We start from the raw sequence: 24,215 nt of genomic DNA, 5'->3' as shown, positions 1-24,215 counted from the left end.
AAGCGGGAGTTTTTTTTAGGTTTACCTGAAAACGGGACATTCTATTCACCTATTTAATCATGAAAAGTGTGGGTTTATTGCTAAAGAAGTGATGCGAGCGCGAAACGCGAGCTGAAAATATTCCACTCTGAAAAACGGATATTTTGAGCACGATTTTGAATAAAGAACGAGTTGTTCTTGCCGATTTCTGTCTAACATTACAATCTTATTTTATTTTTACATATCCGGAATTATTGGGGGAGTAAACAATATGTTTGCCCCCCCCCTATCCCCCAGGATTGACGCCTCTGATAGTAAGTTTATACTGTAAGTAGCAGAAACATCCCCCTCTGCACTACACCCCCTAGAGAGACGTTTCGTGCGCGCAGCTGTTTCGCACCACTGCTAGGGCGGTGGTGAGCAGGTGTGCTCGCATTATAATTTGTTGGTGAGATATGTGTCTCTTTCTCATGAGTCATGAAATCCTAGCAACACCACTGATTCTATATAGTTACCAGGAATTATTTGGCACCCCCCCCCCCCGTTAACAGGCACCTGTTACGCCACTGCAACGAGGCGTCTTAAACCACTCGACCGCGGCAACCGATGAAGGGGAAAAAAGTCGGTCTCGCGGGCCTTCGGTCTCGCGGACCCTCGGCCTCGCGGACCTTCGGTCAAGTGGTCGGACCCATTTATGACATATATCAAATCTACCTCGGATTTATTTACTTTTATGTTATCGGAGATTTTTACCAACTTCTCTATTACAATATTTTAACCAGAATTGTAATATACATTCTTGTCCTACTAAAAATGCAAGCAATTATCATATTCTTGAAATAAGAACGTTACTGTCAATCAATTCATCATTTATCATATCCAGCAATTTGGAACTCCTTAACAGAGGAAATACGTAAGGCCTAAACACTTAATTTCTTCTAAACAAATTCAAAAGTTTCCTTCTTGAGTAATACTATGACTGAAGGAATAGCAATTGCATTATCATAATAATTGTAAATATGTTAGGGCAAGGCACTTTTTATGTCTTGGTTCATTGTTTACGTGTAATTTTAAGTTATTTTGTTTGTTTTTAAACATGTTTTGCTATATCCATTTATGTTATCATCGCATTTCCTATGTCACCTTTTCTTTATTAATGGGTCGGCCTAAATATAAGGATTATTTAACCCTTTTTGGCTGCTACCCCTACGATTCTGAACCACATGTATTTTAACTTTGTATTATTTATGTAAGGTTTTACTGAGGGAATATAACAATTTGAATTTGAAATACGACCAAACTTCAAAAAGTGGGTTAGGCCATGATGGGCTATCTGAGAATTTGCCCATGTACCAGTAGACCAAACGTAAATAGTTTGAACAGTACATGACTCTTGATGCCGAATGATACAGTCACACCACAGACTCCAAAGCGGTCGATTGTCTACCATTTGTAATAACGTTATACCTTCGGTCAGTCTGGAATCAGTTTCTTCGGTGTGACTGTACAGTAAAATAGCGTAAGCAAAACACTTAAAATGCTTAACTTCTATGAAAATACATTAATGGGGAAATAAATATTACCGTGTGATAACATCAGGTTTGATTTCGGTTTGGCCTTTCCACTATCTGACTAAAGCCCCACAACGGCCACCCCGATATCACACCCCTCACTCTCCCACCTACTGATAGACCCACACACTCACACGCAAACACGCTCCACGCACACCTCCATCAATATCTAAACCTAATTGCTTACTCTCTTCGCAGTTGGTTCCATTGAATCCTGCAGCACATTGGCATCGGTATCCATTGATCCGATCCTCGCAGGTGGCGTTATTCTGGCATGGGGTCGAAGAGCATTCATCGATTTCTGTCAGTGGGAGAGCATTTCATAAATCAAATAGTAAGTGTTCACAGGCTGTATTGTTCACAGTCAATCAGATGCAATTATTTCAGTAGATTATAACAGCGTTTAGTGAAAACTATGAGAAACGCAAACAATACTGAGTTAGAGAATTGATCTACGCAGATGAAACAATGTTTCTAAACTTAATTTCTGGTTGAAATAAAATACTTTTTAAAGTGTATGAAAAGGTGGAAACTAACGCGACTGTGCAATAATGGTATACATGTAGCTAATGTCTCCTGTGTGCCGACCAATATCATTTCCAGCTCATTTCAGAGTTGTCTAAAAACACTGCTTTTTTTGTACATTGATTGACAATTTATTAGATCATATCCATTGTACTAGCTTCTCCAATTCAATGTTCAATATATTGACTAAAATATCTGGATTAGGATGAGAATAAAGTACATTTAAATCATCTGCAAAAAGAATATAACATTGTCGAAGAATTGTGGATGTCATTTATATAGGTCGAAAGTAAAAGTGGGCCCAGTATGCTGCCTTGAGGAACACCCCAATAGACCTTTAGTAAAGAAGAATTTCGTTCATTTATGTTAAGCTGTTAACGGTTTATTAGGTAATTCCTGAACCACTTCAAGACCTTTCCACGGATTCCGTAATTTTCAAGTTTGTATAGTAGTATTTCATGGTTACTAGTGTCAAAGGCCTTGGAGAGGTCCAGGAAAACACCTACTGTATGTTCAAAGTTATCATGAGCTTTTGTGATTTTTTTCAACAAATGAAAGAGTGGCATGAGAAGTACTTTTGGCGGAATCGAATTGAATGTCAGAAATTATGTTATATTCATTCAAAAAAATCTAATAGTCTTGTATATATCATTCTTTCTAGAAATTCTGATAGAGAAGGCAATAAAGATATCGGTCTATATAGCTACATACATTATTCTTATCTCTTTTTTTGTACACTGGTATTACCTTAGACATTTTCATATTGTCGGGCACGACACCATTAATTAAGGAAACATTAAATATGTGTACTAATGGATCAACAATATATTCTATTATATTCTTTATTATCAATACCATCATGACCACAACTCTTTTATTATTATCATTATTTTATTCGGCATTTCAACAAAAAAATTGCAATCAATTTACAGGAGAATATACGATTACAAAGTGAAAAGGGACGTTTACCGAACGAGTCCAGGTTGCCTGGAAAAGGAAAAAGTTACATACATTACTGTAGCCCGCAGGCTATCCTCCCCGACCTAGACTTGTATGTAAACACCCCAATAATGAAAACATGTATATAGATTATTGTATTAATACAAACAATAATTCATATAGAAAACGCTTATTGAAATTGATATGTATTGATATGTTTTTTAAGTTATTCACTGTATCTATTATTTCATTCTTATGTACTGCTAATAGAAAAAGAGAATTAGGATTTGGTCGGTGAGTAAAATCGGTAAATTTATTTTGTGGTAATGGTATATTGTCGGCAAGATATTTTCCGATCTGTGAAAAATATTAATTGAATATGTCAGCTATCAGTGCAGAATCATGAATTTCGATATCATTGTGTTTTATTGTTTTTATGTTCGATTTTACGCTATACTTGTTTAAGGCATTGTTTATAGTTTTCCATGATTTTACTATTTCATGCTTGAAACGAATTAATTGGTTTGTAAAGTATTTTCGTTTTTCGCTGCGAAAATATTTGTGAGGCTATTTTTATACATAGTGTATTTGCGATGCGACTTCTCTGAACGAGTTTATTTTGTCGGTATATTATAAATTGTTTTTACGATTTATTGACCGTAATATTGATTTCGATATCCAAAGAAGTCTTGGACTCTTTTTATAATTATAGCATTTATTGACTAGTGGAACGTGTCTATCTAAATGTGTGGTTAAATTTTTAATGAATATTTTATATGCAGTATTGGTATCTTGGGAACTGAACACCTCAGACCAGTCAGTGTCTTCTAGACCTTCTTTCAACCTCGCTATATTATTTGGCGCTACTTTTCGGAACTTTTGCTGCGGGAATGACTCTTTGTTAACCCAAACGGGACTCTTGAAAATATCGGAAAATAGTCTGAGATATCAGATAAAATAATTCCCGAATCGGGTAAAGGAGTAACATTACAAAAAATATTATCAATAAGGGTTGAAGATTGGTTAGTAACCCGGGTTGGTTTTGTAATCAATGGTAAAAAAGAAAGATGATATCATTATGTCCAAAAAAAATTGTGAGGCGTTATGGTTACAATTAAATATCTCTATCTTGAAATCTCCTGCTATATAACAATCTTTACTAATGAAAACTGAATTTTGTAGAAAATCTTGTATTAAGTATTCTAAAAAATTATGTGTGTTGGAGTTGGGAGGTCTATAAAATACTGCGATAATATTGTTTTTAGATGTTCAAGTTACCTTAAAATGACTGGAATGTCCAACAAAACATTATTAATATTCTTTTTAAGGTTCAAATTGGACTGGAAAATTTTCATTGAATTAAAAAATGCATTCATAGTCTAAATTGATATGCAAATATAACCTATGCAAACAATATTAACATGTATAAGGAGAAAATTCCATGTCACACTCTCGCCCACCACCACAAAGTAGCACACAACTTGGATCCGTCTTACACACATATTCGATACATTCAAATTTAACTTGAACTGAGTTGATCTCAATTTATATCTCGAAATTACACAATTTTGTGATCAGTTTGATTTCGATTTGAAGCCATTGCAACTCCTCGTGGTAATAATTTCTTTGCCACTGGTTTAAAATTTCTATCGTATCTCTCCTCTCGATAACCTATTTTTTTATTCAAAGACTATGTCCTGTCATTTTCAACACAACTAGTGCAATTCCTCTTTGGTTCTTCTTATACTAATTATTACACATGCATTATTTTAATCCTAATAGCTGAGGACAAACGTCCTATACTGCTTTAATATACCATGATGACTCGTACTACTGCTGCTGCTGCTACTACTACTACAACTTCTGTTGCTACGATAACTATTACTAATCCTGCTACTACTACTACTTCTACGACGAGGGCGAGTACTACCAGGGACGGCGATCCGGGAGAGTCCGGGGGGCCCAGTGCCCTCCCCCGCTTTTTGAAGCACTGAAAAAGTGCCCTGTTTACGCAATAAATATGCCCCCTCACGAACGTCGGAAAGGAACCCGTTTTAGGTGTTTCCAAGTGCTCCTTTTCGTATAAGTGCCACCCCCCCCCCCCCCGTGGACGTGTTCTGTGCCATTTTCACCTGCGAAGGACCCGTTTTTTGTCTGAAAAAGTGCCATCTTATAGGTGCCATTTCTCGTATCATAGCCCCTTTTTTATGAAAGAACAGTGCCCCTCACAAATATGTCCTGTACCCCGGACCTTCAACTGAGAAGGATCCGTTTTATGCCGTTAGCTAGTGCCCTTTTGCCATTTTGTAGGTGCCCTTTCTCGAATCAGTGCCATTTTTTACTCAAGAAATGTCCTGTGCCATCTTTCACCTGAGACGGATCTGTTTTATATGTTAACGATCCCCATTTGCCTTCTGACAGGTGCCTGTTCTTTATATCAGTTAAATTGTCCTGAGAAAAAACACTCTTTCGTGACGATGAGCGCCCGGTTTCTTTATTTAGCGCCCTATTAAATAAAGAAAAAATGTAAATATATTCCTACGTACGTGCCTTAAGTTTTATGTGTCTTGTGAGAGGGGTAAGATGAGTCATTTTAGTGGCATGGAGGCGTGTTGCCCCTCTCCCAACAAAAAACAATTCTGCATACGACCTTGTTTAACATTTTCGAAAGAAAACATTTTCGAAAGAAAAGATGCCTTCGCTCCGCCTCCCCTGACGACGACTACTATATAGTACATCTACCAGTACTCTACTACTACTACCACTACTACTACTTCTAATACTTCTACATCTACTACTACTACTACTACTACTACTTCTACTACTACTACTACTAGTTTTATTACTACTACTACTACTACATCTACTACTACTACTACTACTACTAATACTACTTCTTCTACTACTACTACTACTGCTACTATTGCTGCTACTGCTACTAGTATATATCGTGATTACTGATACTTCGACTTCTATACCATTCAAACTTCTACAACAGCTATAGTGTTTTATAATACTACGAAATATGGCTTCTACCTCTACGACTACTACGGTAGTATAACTAGCTGTAGGCTACTGCCACATTTACTTCAACTACAAATATTACTGGTACTACCACTTCTACTACTTCTGATGCAATGATTACTACTTCATCTTTTTCTCTTTCTCTTGCTTTTTCTTCTCCTTTTTTCTTCTTCTTCTTCTTTTTTCTTCTTCGTCTTTTTCCTCACCTCCTCCTTCATCATATGGTACTTCACTCCTAAAGATATTGGGTAAAGCTCAGTGGTGATGTATGATTGCAGTCAGCATTCAGGATGTACTTACCTGACTGATAGAAGTATATAGGCAGAATTATATAATATTTTATATATATTTGATTTTTTAAAAAAAGTATTCAAAAATAGCTGTCTGCTTTGTCAGCAGCATACTTTACGCAATACTATATACAGTATATATATGAAATATGTATATGACATCTAGGTGATATTATGTGAAACTATTTACCAGTAGTTGGCATTCTACGAGTACTGGTGGTAACATCATAACTCATTGAAGATGGAATTCTGGTTGATAATCTCGTTCCATCTGTAGATGTGCTGCTTGGTGTCTGTACCGTGGTATTAGCAGAGGGCCCTAGGTTTTCGTTCACAATCAAAGTCCAAAGTAATGTTCTCCAATATATCTATTACTTGTATTGATTCTGTAACTAAAAATTGTTACTGCTACTTATTTTTTGCTTCTTCTGCTTTGATGACAATATATTTCATTCTATTTTATTCATTCTAGTACAAGCTCCTACTGCTTCTACTACTGAATACCACAATCTTCTACACACCTACTATTACTACTACTACTTCTACTATACTACTATACTACTACTATAACTAAAACTAATCCTACTTCTACTACTACTAATTCTACTTATAATACTATTACTAATACTACTACAATACAACTACTACTACTACTATTAACCAATGAAACCTTCTTTTGAAATCACTGCAAGTAGTCTACAAAAATACGTCCCAAAAAGTATGAACAATATCGGAACATTGATAACTTATTCATCATAACACAAACATTTCATTATCCCCAAATTATTCATTTCGTAGCATTTAATCGTTGTACAGATACTGCAACAAAGGATCATAATAATTTATCAAATGACATCACCCTGCCATCTATATTTTACGATGATTTCATGACAATTATTTTATAGTGTCCAAGGAAGCAACCATCTTGGATATCTTGGTCATCACTCACCTACGCACACCGGAATTTCAGGTGGATCCCAAGATCCGTCTACACAAGTACTGGTGCAATCGTCGGATGTACAGTCACCATACCCGTCTGTACAGCTATATGTTACTTCATCTCCATCCCTATAGTAAATTGTAGTGGTCTCGTTGATAACTGGTGTATCGGCGACCGTAAATGAAAGACCGACACCAAGATCACTGAGGACCACTGGGCAATATGCTTGAATAGACAAGAGAAATTACGAAAAAAATCAAAAAGAAATTCCAAAATTGAAATAAAAAACGTCCAATTAGGCAACCTTGGAAATAATTTAGCGCTGAATATTTCATTTAAAAATATCATCATCAACCTCTCAAAATAGAATTTAAATGTAATCCTAAAATTAGATTATATTATATACTTATTTTCAGTAGATATTCTTGATTGGTCGAGTAAAAAAAATGAAGAATCCTACGATCATGATGATGGTTCTTTTTATTCCAAAACAATTTCATGATACCAGTTTTTACTTATAAGTGTAGTTTTAATTACCAATTTAGGCTTGTTAAAACAGATTTCTTAGAAAAAATCATAAAAGATATGATAACCATGAGAGAACTTTGAATAAGGATCTTTTATGTGATATCAATCATCCGTGACACATATGTATGTATCTCAAATCTAGTTTTTGTGTTAATAATCAATCTAATTTCAGCACCTTATTTCAAGAGTATGACATCTTTAATTTCAAAGGGTTCTCCAAACTGAAGAGAGTGTGAATTGAACAGATTTAATAAAAAATAGAAAAACAAAACACTGAAAATTTGATCAGATTTGGAGAAGGAATAACGAAGTGAAAACCTTTATAAACAGTTGCACTATTCTAGTAAAACAGTTCTTTGCATTTCTTCATGAATATTCTATGAGCAAATTAATGATTCATAATTATACCACTTGCTCTTTTGTCTTTTATTGTATGAAAATGTGTTTATTCATAATGTTGTCATCCAAGAATTAAACAAAATGGACTGACATCTGATTAATAATTGCTGCAGCTTATTCCAGTACAAAGGAGATATAACATACACATATTTATGACAATAATCCTTATTTCATGTTGGCGTAGTAATATAAGAAAAAGGAACATGGGAATATGACATCATCAGTCCGCCTAATGAATATTCATGACAATTAATGCGCATCGAACGTTTTTCACTCATTATTGTTCAACTGGGAAATTCAATGACAATTTTAGTTGTTATCAATTGTTGATATTTTAACATTTTTCTCGATAAGTTTTACTCTATTTACATTATATTTAAACATTTTCAACATGTAGCGACCGCACTGAAACGTTGTTAGCACTAATATAGCGCTAACAGTAAAGATGGTGCTAACTTGGCCGCATAGAAACATGCTGTTAGCCGAAATCGCACACATCACTGTTAGTTTAACAAATTACAAAGGCGCACAGAAGCTAACAGGACCGTTAATTTTTCGATACTCTCTAACAGTGCCAGGGGCACCGATAGCGTAGATGTTCGTGATGTTTTCTTGCAGGGTCTATAAGTTATTGTTGTCAGGGGCTCGAAATCCCTCTTCGGTTTATCCGGTGCCATTTTGTTTGAATGGGCGGCAAAAGAAGACAATATGATGATATACAGAGCGTATAAAAGGGTAATTATGGAGGGCTAATATTCAGAGACTATTGATATTATAAATTGAATTTTCCAAAATATGAAAGAGAAACTAGTTCTTTAAGCTGTATATTGAACCATTTTATTGTACCTCTTAAATTTCAATGAATCAATTTATTGAAGACATCGCATGTGTTATGTTTTCCACGTTTGGCAAGTTATTGCTAATTTAATGAAAGAAAGGTTGAAAAAGGTTGCACATTCCCCATTGACTTTATTCAATTTATCAAAATATAAAAAGTGGTATATGCAGACCTATCTTTATTCTTCAAAGTTGATTTAATTAGCCATGGATGGTATTTGTGGTTCAAGTAAAAATATCTATAAAAATATATGATTCGCCCTTCCATATCTGGTAAAAGTGTAAAAGCAAATTGTAATTTAAATTGATTTTTTTTTTTCAAATCCTTCGCGGATTGCCTTTATTTTGATACATACTTTTCAGATTTGCTATAACATGTATAATATGAATACTTCTCTCATGAAGACACCAGGGCAATGTATATGCGTTAAGCTTCAATGGGCGCCTGATTAACATCGCTTTCTATGCGGTCATCCTAGCTATGTTGTTGAGTTGTGAGGGAAATTAGCAAAAGAACTCCCACTAACAGCGTTTACATGTATGTGCGGCCGGTATTGGTCTTTCTCCCTTCAGTAACAAGTATAAAACACAGTAATTTAAATTTCCCTGCTTAATGATGCTTCGTCAAAATTTGTCATCAGACGCAATAATTTAACCATCAAAACTTGCATTTCAAGGTCAAAGTAAATACCTTTATGATGAACTTACCTAAACATGTTGGATTGGCAGCCACAAGTAAAGTGCCATTGTCACACGTTCCTAAATCTGATCCTGTGAATTGCCCTTTGTCACTACATGTAAAGCTAGCTACTTCTCCGTGGTCGAAAATTGTTTGTTGTTCATTATTATCATTAGTGACCATGATATCATCATCTTGAATTATCTCAGTTATGTTGCATTCAGCTGTATGGGCAAACAAGATGATACCGATTGAGTTGAAGGGTGACTCAACCCAATCAAGTTCTGATGATTTCCATTATTACGTCTTTATCAAGCGCAAAGGATAAGAAATTAATTGTCATCCAAAATGAATTGTAACAGGAAACAATGGGATATACAATCAAAATATTAACCTGTGAATAACAATGATAATAATCACATATTTTCTTACAAATTGAATTGTTGTTAGTGCCTATCAATACTAATAATCTGTTTATTTATGAAGCGCTTATATACCTATCTACCCAAAACTGATCTATAAATACCCCGTTCATGGGATTTAATCAGTCATTCCCGCATACAATTTTATGCAAATCGACGAAATAGTTTCACTATGTAATTTCACCGGATCTTTTTCTAAAAATTGACAATTATACATTTTTTGTAAAGGTTATTGTACAAGGAATCAGAATAGCAATGTTTCCATTTGCACCGATACCAATATGGATGCCATCTTGGATTTTTACAAAATGGCCGCCAAAAACAAGGTTTTCGACAATATCTCGACTTCTAAGTAATCATGATTTTGGAACCTAAACCATGATCATTTCTGAGGTTAACGAATCCGTTGGTCATGTTGGTATAAAAATTATTTTTGTGATATTTCTTGTCTTTTTCTACTTATTTCCAGACTCGAACTGTTGCAAATTAAGTGACCTGACATACCTTTCATGGGGGGTGTTAAACCAGGGTGTCATACATGCTTTTACTAACCATTTATCATTTGTTTCAGATCGCATGATTAGGTCATAGGTCACTTAGGGTTGAATAACTTTGGTCATGTTGGCCGGTGTATCAACTTGAAATCTTAAGTGTTTGAAAACTTACCATACCCTATAAAGGGTTTGGGTAATTAAGTATCAATGATCAGCTTGCATAAGTTTCAGGTCACATGATTAAGGTCAAGGGTCATTTCGGGTTAATGTTGTGGTTTCACTTACCAAAACTCAATTTAACCAAAATCAAGATTTACTTTCATACAATAGTCATCGTGTAGGCTTATCGGCGTATAGATGGATGACTTTCGGGTAATAGGCGAAGGTCAAAGATCAATCGAGGGTCAACTCAATTGAGATGTTTTTTAAGGTAGAATTTCTTTTTAGGCATATTTTTGTAATTATCAGTCAGGATAAAATACATATAATGGTTAATAGATTCATAAATTAGATAAGTATAATTTCAGGTTATGGTAACAATGTCAAAGGTCATTTCAGATCAATTACTAGTAACTTAGGTAAGAATGTATATTTTATTAATTACGTGCAAAATCACTTAACAACAATCAATGAAACGTGTATGAGATCGGTATTGGATATGACAAATGATGTGAACTGAAGAGCATATTTTTTAGTCAGGTTCAAATGCAATTTGAAGGAAAACTTTATTATCAAATAAATGGGGGTGGACTTTTCATGAAAGAAAAGAAAAATATTCATCTTACGAGTACGGTGGATTTTTTTCAAAGTCAGTACTGCTGCTACATGTATTATTGGATTGTACTGCAGATCTGTCAGAATTAAACTTTGTATACCTTGTCAACAATTCATTGACCCAAAATGACCATTGATCTTCGCTAAGTGCTATAAGTGACCAGAATTTTCATTCGATATGGTGATACTCGATAATTATTAAATATAATTACGTTTATATATATATATATATACCTTTGATATATACCTTTGTTCTCTTCATCCATTTCTCTGTCACATAATATTCAAATAAAAGAGTTGGGGCAATTCCAAGCAAAAGTGGACATTTTCCAAAAATTTATATTGGCTCTTTTTCAAAACTGGATCAAATTTTTCTATCAAAACTCATATGGAATTTCATGAATACAAAAGGGGAGCAAAATAAGCCACAATTTTTTTTCTTACGCATCTCCTTAAAGGAGAATCGGAACCATACAAGAAATGCTATACACGGGACTACATATATTGTTTTTACCTAATTTCAATTTAACAGAAAATTATTGCTTGTTTTTTGAAATGTTCTTTTGGATAATTTGAAGGTGATCATTTTACGTCATATCAAACAAAAATTTCAAAATATTAGTTCATTTCATGTTGTTTTATAAGTGGATATTTCTCATGTCACTCCGTAACCGGGAATGTGTTTCCGTTTCAAGTCGTAACTAATGAAATAATTTACCAATTTTTTAATGTAATGCAGCATATTAAAGCTAGAATAACATAGAATCCAATCAATAAATCAAAATTATGATAACAATTCAAAATTTACGGAGTTTAAGCAATATGTTTTCTCCTCAAATATGCATGTCCATTTTGCGTCACTCCGTAACCATGATTATGGATATTCATATCTCATTATTTCAGTGGATCAAAATAATGGATTTTATTATTTTGAAAAGTGGGTTTCATCAACTACTGTCAGGTACCATTTCTTTGCAAATAACTTTTCAGATATGGGTGATATCTTTGTTTGAATGCAAAAAAAATTGCTTTTGAATGTCACTCCGTAACCGTGGAACTGCCCGTTGCCAAAGCTGTAGTACGTGTATAACTTCACACAATTGCATACTTTCTCCCACACGTGTACTGTATCAAAGCAATAGCTTTGATCCAGCTGAGGCATGGCGGCTTGTCATTGTTCAAAACCCAACTTTACCCGACAAAGGAAATTATAATTGCATGGTGTCGAAAATCTGTCTATCTGAATGTCAATCGGATCGGGATCGCCCTGCCATTATCCTTCTCTGTGGTTTAGTGGTTAAAGCATCGGCGTTCAAAGCTGGGGGCCCGGGTTCGTTTCCCGGCAGAGACATTTTTTCGGCATCACCAAGCAATTTTTCCAAAAGGGTAGATAGCTCTGGGAAACCTTGATTTAAGCTACGCCTACTTTTGTTCTCTTCACCCATTTCTGTCCTGCAATATATATATATATATATATATATATATATATGTATATATATATATATATATATATATATATATATATATATATATATATATATATATATATATATATATATATATATATATATATATATATATTAAGAACTTAATTCTTAATTGTTGGCATTGGAAAAACTGCATTACTCGTGAATTTGTTTCTCATTCCTGATGTCTTATTATATATACATGTATATATATATAAATATATATATATATATATACGTATATAATATATATATATATACTCTCAAAACGGATTATGTAGTAATTATGTCATTATGGAGTATTATCAGTATGTCTACTACTTCATAAAATGCTAAAAACAAAATTAATCCATAATTAAAATATCTATACATTCATATATTTTGTCTCTAATATTGTAACAATGTTCTTAATCAAAACTTAATAACATAACACAACCAGTTTACTTTCATCTCAACCAGAAGATTTAGATAATGTGTCTCTTTTTGACTGGTATGTTTCTGGCGTCACTAAGGTATTGGATACCTGTGCACCATCTTCAAGTCCCGCCCTCTGAAGCGACGTAGACCCTGGTTTAATCAGTCTGTATACTTGCTGCTCGCCAGCACCAACGTAAAGCAGAACGTAAATGGCGTAAAACACGACTAGACTCAGATCGCACATTGTTCATAGAAGCTAATAGGAATGTATGACAAATCATTGATACCGCTAAAGAAGATTTCTTGAAAGATAAGTTAGGTTCGTGTTCTGTCAAGGAGGTATATCAGATCATTCATTCACTTTCGAACAAGAAGTTGAATCAACTTCCCTTATATGAATCTGCAGCCAGATTAGCTCATCAATTCTCTTCGTTTTTTGTCAACAAGATAAGGAGAATAAGAGGTGAACTTGATGCATGTACCGTACCTGTTAACATTCAGTTTACTGATATTGAAAACCAAACTATTCCACTTTTCACAGAATTTCAGGTGCTCTCTCAGTCAAATGTATCTATAATCATTAGGTCTTCTGCTACTAAATCCTCTTGTCTTGATCCCATTCCTACATGGATTTTGAAAGATAATATTGTTCATTTATTACCATTGCTCACAAATGTAATCAATCAATCTCTTTCCACAGGTATTTTCCCTGATCAAGCACATTCAGCAATCATCAAACCTTTTTTGAAGAAATCAGGGTTGGATGTAAATGATATCAGTAATTATAGACCGGTCTCAAACTTATCATTTCTAGGTAAACTCATCGAGAAGGCGGCATGTACTCAACTAGCTGATCATATTGAATCTAATAATATTCTTGATCCTCTCCAATCTGCCTATAGGCCAGGTCACAGCACCGAGTCTGCTCTGATCAAAGTAAAAAATGACATCATGTTTTCTCTCGACTCTAATAATGTAGTTTTCATGGTGCTGTTAGATTTATCTGCCGCGTTTGATACAATAGATCATAACATTTTCATATCCCGGTTATTCAATAGAATAGGCATTAGGTCCACAGTCTTATCCTGGTTTCAATCATACCTGTCTGGATGGACTTCGCAAGTTGATATTGACGGCACATTGTCAAATCCCATAACTCTAGAATTTGGACTCCCTCAGGGGTCAATAGTCGGACCCATAGGCTACTCAATATATACTCTTCCAGTTGGTGATATCATCCGAAATCACTGTATCAATTATCATTTTTACGCTGATGACATACAATTATATGTTTCTTTTGATCCGAAAACTCCTGGAGCTCTCAATAATGCACTGGTTAAACTCCAGAATTGTATATCAGATATAAGACAGTGGATGATAGTGAATAAATTAAAACTTAATGATAATAAAACTGAATTTTTTGTTGCGGCCTCTACTTATAACTTGCGCAATCTTCCAAATGTTCAACTTGATGTTGATGGTACACTCATTAGACCATCAGAAAAAAATACGAAACCTTGGTGTCATATTTGATTCCCGCATGTCAATGTCGTACCATATCTCTTATATCTGTAGCACAGTCACTTTTTATTTAAGGAACATTTCTAGAATCAGAAGGTTTATTGACCAGTCTGCCTGTCTCAATGCTGTTCATTGGTTCTGTCTCGTATCGATTATTGCAATGGGCTCCTTTCTACAATTCCCTCTAATCAATTAGTCCGTGTTCAACGACTACAAAATTGGGCAGCACGATTAATTCTACAGGTTTCCCGGGATCATCCTTCCCAACCACTCTTTAATTCTCTTCACTGGCTTCCTTTTAAACAGAGAATTACGTTCAAATTACTCGTGATTGTCTACAAAACACTGAATAAACAGGCTCCACAGTATTTAAGTAACTGCTTGAATCTGTATAGACCAACTAGAGCTCTTAGATCGGCCAGTGATCACCTTCGCCTCACATATTCATTAACTCGTACATTAGCTGGTGACAGAACTTTTACGGTGTCGGCTTCAAAATCCTGGAACAACCTGCCACTAATAATTAGACAGTCTCCATCATTAGCAATCTTCAAAAAGTCATTAAAAACTCATCTCTTTAATACTTTGTAGTTTTTAAAATAGTACATCTTATTCATTGTAAGCGCTTTGGGCCTAATGGGAAAAGCGCAGTACAAATAATAAGTAATAATAATGCACCTTTCTATACACTACGTCAAGAGTTGGACAGTCGAAATCCGTCATTTTGGAGGAGGATTATATTTTTTTACTTTTTTTTTTATTTCTCCTCCTACAATGGAACAAGACATAGTTGGGAGGAACAACCGAGCAGGGACTGAAGACAACGTAAAGAATATACTGTTTGTTCGTGATTATACAGACTGACAGACATGAAAACATCATTGATCTTAATAGAGTCCATTTACAAACTACACTAAACAACAAAATGTTATAGGATGTAATAAAAGTGGCCTAATATTGTTATATTGATGGAGATATCTTACCATAACAGACACCATCAGATATATCAACATCCCAGGCTCCATTTCCTCCGCAATATATTGCTTGCGGGAAACCACTAGAAGTGTGCCCTTCTTCGCACCTGGGACTCGTTCCTAAATTTGTATTGTAAGATTCCTGATCGGGGTCGAGGATGATTGCGTAAGGATTCATGAAAACCGGCCGCGGACATGCTAATGGAGATGTATATGCAGAAGATAAAACATTAATTTAGTGAATCATTCATCATTGCCAAACGAGTGAGCAAGTGGGGTACTCGATAATAAAAAGCACCCTGATCTACACAGCATCGTCGAATCAGATCAGCATTATAATGAACTAAGCTTCCGTGCTGTAAATTTACATTTTTGTTTACAAAATTGAACATAGCATACATAGCCCCCCCCCCCCATTGGCAGAGCAAAGCTAAATACAAAGGAAAAATGAGAATAGAAAAGAAAAGAAGGTAAAAGAGAGGAGAACAGGAAAAAAAGAAGAAAAATGAGAAATAAGAAGAAGAAAAGTAAATGAAACAAGTGGTGGGGAATAATTGGAAAATCAAAAAACAGTTCAGGTCATTAAATTAAGCTTAAAAAATCGCCAGCGCTTCGAGCTCGATCTGCCTTGGGTGAGACAATAATCTGCTCAAGCTAAGAATGGGTCTTAAAATATTTGCTGTTCAAGTCAAATAGTCTTTGAATCAGGCAACAAATCTTGAACATGGATTTTTTTCTAAGTCCCGCCGCAAAAAGACACAAATCTGCAAAAATTAACGTTTATGCCCATAGTCAGAATCCAACCTCCAACCTTCACATTAATGCACACTGGCTAATTGCTTTAAATTCGTGGTTGTTACTATATTAATGATACGTAATTGAGGACAGTGCGGCAAGTTATCTGACCGGCATTTTTAGTTGCGAAAAAATGACAATGAGTTTTTTCAAGCGACAAAAACAGGGAGAGGGTGAAAAGCTCGGCCGTTTTCTCTCCTGTATGATTAATCTAACAATCGCTTAGATTATAGCCCTATAAAATGCATAATAGGGCTTCGGAGATTTTGCAGCATTTAAAGAAATTTTTCATCGATATTTGATGGTCGCACAAAGCACAAATAAAGGGGAAATGAAGATTACACAAGGTCAAAAAGTGACAAAAGGGATTGAGTTTTGAAGGTTTGAAATAACTGATTTTCTGATGTCCATATTTTGGGCAGATCGAATAAGGAGATTTAAATTTGATATTACCTTTTCATTTAGATCGTTGTTGGGGCTTCAAATGAATGAAAACAAGTATTATCGGATGTTACACTAATCATGGTAATTATCTAGCGTTTCAGTGCATAATTGAGACGGAAAGAATGATTGTCCATTTTTTTCTAGACGACTCTGGCAGCTGTTGAAATACACTGCCATGCTGCAAGCTAGTATTTGCAATTTTCAATCCAAGTGTGAACCCCGGTACCAAATATTTTGGAAGGAGAAACTTATTTATATTATGTATGATATTCAATTGTTAACAAACAATTTTTTAGCACTTCTTTATCCAGCCGGTATACAGTGTGTATCAAAAAAAAGTTTACACGTAGAAAAAATCCTGTAAAATTATACATATGTAATATCCTGAAGGTTTTGTCACATTTTAACATTGGTACAGATCCATTTAAGCGAATGACGACTTAACTGTCGAAAAATATTTCCGCTTGAGTGAGCAACACTTACTTTTGAAAATTTAGTGAAAAATGATTTGCGCAGAAATTTGAAATAGTTTTGCGAATAAAAGTAGACGTTATCCATGAAGAACACATGGAATGTAGCTAGTAAAATTGATTTGAAGATATCTTCTACCTTTCTTAATTTTTTTCCTTGCCCAAAACAATTCGAAGATTGCTCCCCAATCCACTCCCCCACACACCGATGCCATTGTGACGATATTTGCTTTACACAGAGCTGTGATTTTTATGAAATGGCTTAGGCTTGATTTTCATATTGTTGATCAATGTCAAGCTTGGGAAAAGTGTGGAGAAACAAGTATTAATTGAAAAAAAATGAAATGTAAACCCACTTTTATGATAAAAACTTGGTGAAAAAATGCTGGAGATGTCTGATTTAAACTTTTGTTTAAATTCAATTATGTCCTCAGATCAAGCTAGCACAAAAAGGGTAGAGGTTGTGCATACTAAGAGTTAATTTCTTTATTTAGGTGGCAAAATTGTTACAAAATACTTGAATGTATCTGTTTTATTCAAATGACAAAAAGTTCAAGGGAAACGTATGAGAAATGTTTCGCAGGGTAATTTTGATTTCGCCTTTTCCCCTTGACACAACGTGAAAACGAGCATTTCTGCGCAAACAGATTTCTGCGAGCTTTACAAAAATGGACAGTGCTCGCATAAGTGTAACATTCTGTCAAAACTTTTACTTTCATTGGATAGATAAGACCCAAACCCAATAATATATGTGAAAAAAATTACCCACATGTTGTATATTTTGTAATTCCCAGAGCTTTTTCAAAGTGTAAACTTTTTTTGATACGCACTGTATAGAGCGCATTTCTACACTCATATGCTTGCTACTGATGCCAGTTGAAAGATCTGGAACATTATTTTGATTATCAGGATTGGAGTTAAAATGAGATATAATCTTATTGTTGATGTCTTCATTCTGAAATTTGATCAATGAAATATATTCAGTCACCATGTTCTTATTTCGAAACAGTAATTCAGGGGCTGATCCAGCCTTCGCCAATAGGGGGAGGGGATTTTTTGTCAACCACATTATCGCCGATCGGCCGCTCGAAGTTAATTTTTGTTTGTTTCTTTGAAGGGTAGACCTGATAGTCACTTCTAAGTTTATATATGTATATATATATATATAGGCCTATATATATATATATATATATATATATATATATATATATATATATATACATATATATAATCAAAATCCTTGTTTTTAAAAAGTACGAGCGCGAAGCGCGAGCTGAAATTTTACATTTTACCTGAAGAATGGAAAAGGATAATTATATATCTAAATAATTCATGCGAGCGCAAAGCGCTAGCTGAAAAATTCGAGAATTAAACCTAAAAATGGGACACTCTATTTATGTTTTGTAAATCATGAGAAGGATGAGTAATTGGAAATCATCCTACATTAATAATGCGAGCGCAAAGCGCGAGCAGACAATTTTTGATATTGTGATCTGAAACTGAATAATAATTTTGATAGAGAACATGCTGATTATTTGAATAAACGCGTTTTCAGATTTCGACCTTAACTTTGGGTATTCCAAAATACCTTGCTTATCATGAAAATAAATAAAGCGACCGCAAAGCGCGAGCTAAAAAAAAACGATATTCTCATCCGATAAAAAGTCAATTTAAGCTCTGTATTTCAAGCAATTTGTGGGAAAATTGTGAGGTGGATATGAATCAAATAAAAAAAGAGCTGATATGTTTCAGTATTATTACTTTGAGTTTTGATATAAGGACCAGGACATTCTATAAGGACATTATGCCATCATGTGGAAATGATGACCATCTTCCTATTTCCATCTTCCTAAGCATGAGAGCGCGAAATTTGTTAATATTATTGCCTGAAAACTTCACTTTTGTAATCATGAAGAGATACATGAGTTCATATCTTTCAAAAATCAATGCGAGCAGAAATCGTGAGCCAAAATTTTTGATAAACTGTCATCGAATGGGGATTTTAAGAAGTTTGTTTTAGGATTAATATTGAGATATACATAATTCACCAATCAAAAATGAAAATAATAATAATAAGAATAATACACAGTTCTTGTATAGCGCATAATGAATAATGTCTTTATTAAGGACTTGGATATTATTTACCCCAGCTATAGCTTGAAAATGCGAGCGTGCAGCGCTAGTTGATACGTTTGGACAATGTGACCTGAACAGGGATATTTTAATAACTTTATGGAATACACGATAACAATGCCTGACAAATCAAATTTTGCGAGCGCGCAGTGCAAGCAGAAAATGTTAATATTCAGACCATAAAACAGAAATTTTTACAGAACACTATTTAATAATCAATTTGTAAATCAAACAAAATAATGAAAGTTCAATTTCCGAGCTGAAATATGTTTTTGGATATTGACTTCAAAATTTGATATTTTAAGCTCCATATTGAGCTAAAAGGCAATGCGAGCGCGAAGCGCGAGCGAAAATCGTATATCCCAACATGAAAGATTTTTGAAATTATTTTCCAAGTCTTCCCCTCATCTTATTTTATTCACTCGTCTTCCTCCTCTTATGCTTCCCCTTATTTTCCCCTCTCTTTTCCATTCGTTTTTTTTCTTTCTTTTCCCCTTTTTCCTTTTTTTTTTGCTCTGCCAATAGGGGGGTGGGCGAGCCCCCCTGGATCTGCCTATGGTTATTATTGCATTGGGTTCAAAGAGTAATATTTCCTTTGGAAAAGCTTGACCTACAGTGTTTATTGGACACGGGTAGTTAAAGGGATGCTCCAGGTTGACTGAAGATATTCACTTCTCCATTTCTAAATAGAATAAAATTCACAAAGCAAATGCTGAATATTTGATCAAATTTGGATAACAAAACTTATTGAATTGTCAAGATTTCCATTATTCCGGTGAAACAGTTCTAGGCATGCATATCTTCATGAATGTTCATTAGGTGGGCTGATGATGTCATGTCCCGACTTTTTCTTTTGTATTTTATGATTTGAAATTAGGTTTTATATATTCAAAAAATTCTACCAAGAACTTAAACAATTGGAATGACAACTGATTAAATGCATTAGTTATAATTGCTGCAAATTATTTAATCATAAATGAAAAATGAAGCAATTATGATTTCATGTAACAACAAAAGAATGCGGAAAGTAAGGATGTGACATCATCAGCCCACTTAATGAATATTCATGAGGACATTTCTAGAATTGTTTCACCGGAGTAATGCAAATCTTTGATATAAAATTCAATAACTTTCTTATTTGTTATCTGATTTTGATGAATTTTTCAGCATTTTGCTCAGTTAATTTAAGTCTATTTATTTAGATATAAATATTTTCAGCACGGAGAACGGATTTAGAGTATTCCTTGCAAGTCTGGTTTGGCTGTTATACCACCCCCTCCTTTTTCAATGCATAGATCATGTAGATCGTTGTTTCAAATAACTATATCTGACTACAACTGAAATTCTCTTTCACAGATTTACATCAAGGATGTCTTTTTTTTAAAGATGGTTCGATATTATAATTCTTAAGGTAAAAGACATTATTTTAGATTCCAAATTCAACTAATTAAAGGAAATAGAAGTTTTATTTTTAAAAAAGTATGCAAGTCTTTTTCAAGAATATAACATTGTAATGAATGCCATACCAAATGTTTCAAAAAGGAATAAGTTTAAGTTATATTCTGAGATTCTGCAAACCTAAAGTGAAGATATTACACAGAATGTTTTGATGAATGTAAATAAGAAAAGAGGTTCAAAGTTATTTTACACCATTATTTTGAATAAGATAAGTATTAAGCCTAAAGCTGAAGAAAGTTGGGAAAATATTTTACAAGAAGAGATTGATTGGAAATCTGTATGGTTATTTAATTTACAAACTGTCAAAAGAAAATAGAATAACAGAGTTTCATTATAAGTTATTACATAACATTTTACCTCATAGATATAATTTGTATAAATGGAAGTTAATAGATGATCTTTTATGTTCACATGACAATGAAATTCAAGACAGCGTACATTTATTTGTCACTTGTAAAAAAACACAATTATTATGGAAACAATTTAGTAGCATTGTGTTTAAAGTTGTAGGCATTACTTTTGATTTTAATGTTGCTACTCTGATAAAAGGTTATGAGTTAAAAAACAAAAAGCATAGAGTTTTGAATCTCCTAATCATGTATGCAGGGTATGCTATTTATTCCATTTTTATTCGAACAGAAAGTGGGAGTTGTAGAATTCATGAGTTTGGAATACTTTGTTTATTCAAAAGGTTGATTTGTAATCGTTTAGAAATAGAGAAGGGTTGTAAAAGTAAAAAAAAAATATTTTTGAAAACAGTAAAAATATTTCATGCTTTGTATGACATTGTTTACATTTTATGTAACTATTACATGTGATTTTGTATCAATAAAATTATTTTAAAAGAAAAAAAAGAATGCCTGAAAGAATTTGCATTTATACACCACGAAACTTGTTCTATAATTTAACTTCTGACGCGGTTTTACTGCGAGAAATGCGAGAATGATAACTTACCTCCACTCACATTATGCACAAGAAATCCAATAGCAAACAGGATGAATAACAATGTTAAAGTAAACTGTTCTCTCATCAATCCCATTGTCAGAATAAGATTCGACTACCACTCCGATCTTGTCAAGTATATCCTTTATTCTACAAAGTTTAAGGCAATCCAAGCAATTTAACAAAGATACAGCATAAGTTGTATTGAATAGGTGTTCCCATGAAAAAGGGCCTTCTTACAAAGACTGTTGTTCGATAGACAGTACAAAATGAATAAAAATAAATATAACTATTATCTTTAAAAATGGTTTTAGTCATTGAGCTCAAAATATACACTCTGGTCAATCGATAGACACACACAGTTGAAATAATACTGAATCCATCAAATATGTGTAGATTCAATTAGTCCAGAAGTCATGTACGCTAAGTCCGTTGAAATAGTTGAAATAATACTTAATACATGAAATATAGGTAGATTCCTTTAGTCCAGAAAACATTTACGCCAAGTCCGTACAGAATTTGGAGGTTAGTGTAGACTTATCTCCTTCTTAACTGTTAATAAGTGTGTATTTTTTAGATCCTGTTCTGCATGTCTGAGGGATGGACTTTAAACAGGCATTTATCAATTCAGATGTCACGACTCACGACCCAAATGATGTCAGATAAAAGGTGGGTGTGGAATGTGGGGTGATTGCTCCTTTTACGCCATGGCAATATTGGCGTATTTGTTTGATTTATCCTTATTACTTTTAAAGTATATTTTTTGCCATTATCATCTTCACTTCATCTACGCAATAATAATAATTATAATATCAATGATAATAATAGTGATATCTTGTTGAGCGTACACACCGTCCAGAAATGCCCATGGAGCTAGCGCAGCAACAGTTCCTTTGGATACAAACCAAAACCATGTACAAAAACGTAAAAATTACCATACGATTGTGATTTTTTCCATGGTCAATCTTAACCTAAGGTTAAGTTTTTGAAATGTCATCATAACTTAGAAAATATATGGACCTAGTTCATGAAACTTAGACATAAGGTTAATCAAGTATCACTGAAGATCCTGCATGAGTTTCACGTCACATGACCAAGGTTAAAGGTCATTTAGGGTCAATGAACTTTGGCCGAATTGGGGGTATCTGTTGTATTACCATCATAACTTTGAAAGTTCATGGATCTGACTCGTGAAACTTGGACATAAGAGTAATCAAGTATCACTTAACATCCTGTGCGAGTTTCAGGTCACATGATTAAGGTCAAAGGTCATGTAAGGCAATGACCTTTGGCCACGTTGGCGGTATTTGTTGAATTACCTTCGTATCACTGTAAGTGTATTGGTCTATTTCATTAAACATGGAAATAAGAGTAACCAAGTATCACTGGATATCTTGTGCGAGTTACAGTAGTTTTCAAAGTCATCATTGCTCCTATATTGAATCGCGTGATGCAGATGAGACCGCTAGAGGCATTCCACTTGTTCCGTTATGTTTTCGCAATTTTTTCGCCAAGTTTGTACATTTCTGAAGCGGATAAAATTGAACGGAGCCACCCGCGAAATTTTACTCGCCCGCTGTGTATGAACACGTTTTGTGTCCGTCGGCCAGTGGGACCAGACCTTTAGGGTTTGACTTTAATATTTCATTTATTTATTTATTAATTTATGTATTTCTTATTCATTTATTTACTTGTTTATTTATTTATTCATTTGTAGTTTATTTATACAGGGTAGCATCAACTTGTCTTTCTACTGCATATCTGAAATTTCATAGGTATTTATTACAGTGTGGGTGGTGCTTTATGTAGTAATGTTTTACTGTACTGCATTTGTATGTAATATTCTCATGAATTTGAAAATGGAATAAAAATATTTAATTCTATAAATGAATAATCATCGTAATATCACAATCACTAAGTTCGTAGTGGTACTCATGTCGGTGATAATCTCAATGGTACAGTAATTTCATTGCCATTCCATGAAATAGTGTTAGTAACAGTAAAAATACTAGTAGTATAATTAGTAGGATTATAGAAGAATGATAATTATAATAAGAAGTAGTATGGCAGTAGTAGTAGTAGTGGTAGTGGTAGATATAATAGTAGTAGAAGCAGCAGCAGTTGCAGTAGTAGTAGTATTAGTAGTAGTAGTAGTAGTAGTAGTAGTATTAGTAGTAGTGTTTGTTGTAATTGG

The 24,215-nt window shown here is 34.1% G+C and overlaps 1 protein-coding gene across 9 annotated transcripts in view; it reads right to left on the bottom strand.

The window, feature by feature from the left end:
• Positions 1-22,630, bottom strand: part of LOC121427613 (serine-rich adhesin for platelets-like) — a 37,740-nt gene extending 15,110 nt beyond the window's left edge. For 5 of the 9 annotated variants that reach the window (XM_041624094.1, XM_041624095.1, XM_041624097.1 and 2 more), the window contains exons 1-6: positions 22,034-22,627; positions 15,789-15,977; positions 9,741-9,935; positions 7,278-7,493; positions 6,519-6,647; positions 1,738-1,851 (exon numbers count right to left, since the gene is read on the bottom strand). In XM_041624094.1, coding sequence (XP_041480028.1) covers positions 1,738-1,851; positions 6,519-6,647; positions 7,278-7,493; positions 9,741-9,935; positions 15,789-15,977; positions 22,034-22,118 — 928 coding nt within the window. In that variant the 5' untranslated portion in view covers positions 22,119-22,627. Of the gene's footprint in view, positions 1-1,737; positions 1,852-6,518; positions 6,648-7,277; positions 7,494-9,740; positions 9,936-15,788; positions 15,978-22,033 lie in introns of all 9 variants that reach the window. The other 4 variants (XM_041624102.1, XM_041624103.1, XM_041624099.1 and 1 more) reach the window with 3 other exon arrangements.
• Positions 22,631-24,215: the final 1,585 nt, after the last annotated feature.

Source organism: Lytechinus variegatus, chromosome 14, assembly GCF_018143015.1.
Source record: "Lytechinus variegatus isolate NC3 chromosome 14, Lvar_3.0, whole genome shotgun sequence".
NCBI lineage: Eukaryota > Metazoa > Echinodermata > Echinoidea > Temnopleuroida > Toxopneustidae > Lytechinus > Lytechinus variegatus.
The sequence above is the reverse complement of the archived record's forward strand: the minus strand, read 5'-3'. Positions and strand labels throughout refer to the sequence as shown.